This window comes from Syngnathus scovelli, chromosome 16 (assembly GCF_024217435.2).
Source record: "Syngnathus scovelli strain Florida chromosome 16, RoL_Ssco_1.2, whole genome shotgun sequence".
In the NCBI taxonomy this organism is placed as follows: Eukaryota; Metazoa; Chordata; class Actinopteri; order Syngnathiformes; family Syngnathidae; genus Syngnathus; species Syngnathus scovelli.
Window position 1 is genome coordinate 2,888,317 of NC_090862.1, and position 3,941 is coordinate 2,892,257.

General features: G+C 43.0%; 1 protein-coding gene across 1 annotated transcript; it reads left to right on the top strand.

The window, feature by feature from the left end:
• The first annotated feature begins 259 nt into the window (after positions 1-259).
• kpna2 (karyopherin alpha 2 (RAG cohort 1, importin alpha 1)) lies at positions 260-3,662 on the top strand. Its single transcript, XM_049746056.1, has 11 exons — positions 260-403; positions 621-737; positions 825-965; positions 1,377-1,465; positions 1,565-1,833; positions 1,913-2,007; positions 2,181-2,444; positions 2,616-2,849; positions 2,954-3,136; positions 3,229-3,378; positions 3,462-3,662. The coding sequence occupies exons 2-11, from the start codon at positions 681-683 to the stop codon at positions 3,549-3,551; spliced, it is 1,572 nt and encodes a 523-aa protein (XP_049602013.1). The 5' UTR covers positions 260-403; positions 621-680; the 3' UTR covers positions 3,552-3,662.
• Positions 3,663-3,941: the final 279 nt, after the last annotated feature.

Genomic DNA, 3,941 nt, shown 5'->3' on the forward strand with positions numbered 1-3,941 from the left:
GTTCAGATATAAAAAATGAATGCCACGTAGCTAAATATGTTATTGTGCATAAATACACTGATTTTATCAAGGAGTTTTTACCACCATTTTATTTTTTTTTACCAAAATAGGTGTAATGTGATATACGTATGGTGTTGGAAATAGTCACAAATTAGACTAATTTGGTTTAAAAAAAAATTAAGTGACATTGTTACGTCGTCTCTGGCGGCCACGTTCATAATTCTCGCGATAACTCGGTGATGACGCAACTTCCGTTGTTTTAGATGTTTCTATTCGAACAGTCCAATGACGGGAGGCAGCTGGATGCTTGTACTCAAACTGTCCAATCAGAACAATTTGTTTCAGGAATTTAAAGGTCTGTGCGTCATCTTCCGCACAGTTTGAACCATCCCGCAAGGACTTGGTAAGCTAATGCTCCGTTCTCGTGACATTTTTTAAAATTACCCTGTTATTTTACCATAATTTTCCCTCCATGACTTTTATGTCGGTTTGCCATATTTTCTCTGCTGTTATTGTTATTGTTTAGTCGATTAAATACTATGTTTAATACGTATTATGTCGTCATGCTAAAGTGTCACGAGGCGTCGCCAAGTTAACATTTTGTTTTTTTTTTACGACAGGCTCTTTCAAATCCCAACTTTTTTCTCACTGCCGCCCAGCTTTGTGTAAAATTGTGGAAAATGTCTGAGAACGTCGCCCGTCTGAGTAAGTTCAAGAATAAAGGCAAGGATGTCAATGTAAGTAAGCCTTTGAAAAGTGAAGTCGATTGCTCGTTTACACAATGGCGAGACATTTTTTGGTTTTGTTGTATAAATCGCTCACAGGAGCTTCGACGCAGGAGAGTAGAAGTGAACGTCGAGCTCCGCAAAGCTAAGAAAGATGATCAGATGTTCAAAAGAAGGAACGTGGCTGCTTTTCCCGAGGAGCCCACATCGCCTCTTCAAGTGAAAAATCAAAATGGCCAGGTAAGCAAAACAACGCCGTTAATGCTACGTTTTTAATAACTGCTAATCGTCACGTACGATTTAAAAGTCGAAAACGCAGCTGGGTTTTTATTACTGCGTTCTAACTTATTGTTGTTCTAAAATTCCATATGGGTTAGCAACCCTTTTTTTTTTTTTGTAGTATGTCACGTAGATTTGTCTGTTGCAGGGATTCCCAACTGTATAACTGAAGATCAAGTTATCCAATTTCAATTAATTGGTTAAAGTATTAGATTCTGTGTCAAGTGACATGCAATTAAGTTCTTGCCAATCATACTAAACACAATTGTATTTGTAAAGCCCTTAAAAAAATTTAAATTGTGTTTATATGCACCTTGAATATTATGCCAGAAATTGATTGTCCTGCATGTTTGTCCTGTATTGTCAATGAAGACTTCCAGCCAGTGGACGGTTCCAGAGATTCTCACTGGAGTAAATAATGCTAACATCGAGTCACAGCTCCAGGCAACACAAGCAGCAAGGTACATTATTATTTTTATTTTTTTTGCCTTGTTGTAGTCAGCACTGCAAAAGAGAATGTGTTCTCAATTATTCATATTTTTTTTGTATTCTGATTGCAGGAAACTGCTGTCCCGGGAAAGGCATCCCCCCATTGACCAGATCATCAGTGCTGGTCTGATCCCCAAATTTGTGGCCTTCTTGGGACTGTCTGACTGCCCTCCCATCCAATTTGAAGCATCTTGGGCTTTAACCAACATTGCCTCTGGGACGTCTGACCAAACGGCCGCTGTGGTCCAGGGCGGGGCCATTCCTGCTTTCATTCGGTTGGTCACATCCCCCCACCAGCACATCAGCGAGCAAGCTGTCTGGGCTCTTGGAAACATTGCTGGTAATTCACATTTATTTTTCAATCAAATATGATGCCATCAATTGAAGGTGCAGCGTGATCATTTTCATGTTCCGTTTAGGTGATGGCTCGGCTCAGAGGGACAAGGTGATCAAGCATGGAGCTGTGGCCGCCCTGCTCAATCTGCTTGCAGTGCCTGACCTCTCGGCACTCAGTGTGAGTACCTTGGTTGACAATAGATCAACACCAGACATTTTGAGGCTATAATCTAGTTTGAGCACTTGCATAAATCAGATTTATTTTCCAGCTATTCCTTTTACGGCCACTAGAGGGCAGCCAAACTTTAAAATGAATTCTAACTGATTTTTATTTTATTTTTTTTCTCTCAGCCTGGTTACCTGAGAAATGTGACCTGGACAGTCTCCAACATCTGTCGCAACAAGAACCCATCGCCTCCTTTAACTGCCATCGAGCAGCTCTTACCTGCTCTCGTACGTCTCCTCCACCACGACGACAAAGAGGTGTTGGCAGACGCCTGTTGGGGGATTTCGTACCTGACTGACGGTTCCAACGAGCGCATTGAAGTGGTGGTGCAGGCAGGCCTGGTGCCTCGCTTGGTTGAACTGCTTGGCAGCGGAGAACTGTCTGTGGTGGTAAGTGTTCTAATGCTGCGCCTAATTCACAACAGAATCGTAAATCAACTAATTTTCTGGTTCTATTAAAATACAACTGCACATTTTAGGTTTATCCTAAACTATCAAATAGCCCTTTGTCAGTATTTCTTTTGTGGTTGACTCTGAAGTGTCTCATTCGTGAACCCTCAGACCCCCTCTCTGCGTGCCATCGGTAACATCGTGACTGGCACAGACGAGCAGACACAGATTGTGATCGACTCCGGGGCGCTGGGCATGTTCGCCCCATTACTGTGCCACAACAAGGCCAACATTCAGAAGGAGGCCGCCTGGACTTTGTCCAACATCACGGCGGGAAAGGACACCCAGATCCAGGAAATCATCAACGCTGGCCTTGTTCCACATTTGGTCAATGTGCTTGTGAAGGTATGCCATCGATTGTCTTATCATCTGTGCTTTTCCAACATCTACCCCAGGATGTGCTTTTCACTCACTTGCTGGCTTTCCTGGCTTTTTTTTTCTTTCTACAGGGTGACTACAAAACCCAGAAGGAGGCAGTGTGGGCTGTGACAAACTTCACCAGCGGGGGCACTGTGGAGCAAGTTGTGTTCCTGGTGCAGTGCAATGTGCTGGAGCCGCTTATGAATCTTCTGTCCTCAAAGGACAGCAAAACTGTTCTTGTTATCTTGGATGCCATCACCAACATATTTTTGGTTGGTGCAATAATGACCATTGTTTTAATTGCAAAGCAATCGCTTAAGTAACTTTTGACTCATCTTCCCTCCTTTTTTTTTCCCCCCCCTAGGCTGGTGACAAAATTGGAGAGTCGCAGAAGTTGGCCCTGATGATTGAAGAATGTGGTGGGCTGGACCGGATTGAAGCTCTACAGTGTCATGAAAATGAGATGGTCTACACAGCGGCTCTCAGGCTGATTGAGAAATACTTCTCTGACGAGGTAATGGCCTTTTTAAAAAAATAATTCATCTCCCCCCACCTTCCTTCACTGTTCTCACTTTTTGCCTCCATTTAAATTTCTAGGAAGAGGAGTTGGAGTGTGTTGCCCCAGAAGCAACGGCCGACGGTTATGAATTCCAAGTCGGTGAAAACCAGAGCACTTTCAACTTCTAGCTACTCCATGCTCACCGCTAGTTTGTCCTTGTTCATGTCAATGTATGTGTTTGTACATACTCTTTTAAACACTTGATGAACCACTTATGTAAATAAAGATGATACTGTGAATGGGCTTTTTTTGAAAATTAGTTTCCAGTGCACACAAAAAAATCTGTGCATGACATTACGACACCCTTTGTTCATGCAAATTTGTGATAACAATAAATAAAAACGCAAACATAATTGCGACTCCCACTTGTAATGCATGATAAACCTAAAAGGGGGCGTGAAGGTTACGTGTGCTCTTAAAGCGACAGTAAACGGGGAATCACCAACCTTGAAGACAAGCTCAGGGGTTGGGGGGGGCGGTGTTGTGCGAGAAGGTTGGAGGTGTTGTGCCACACGCCA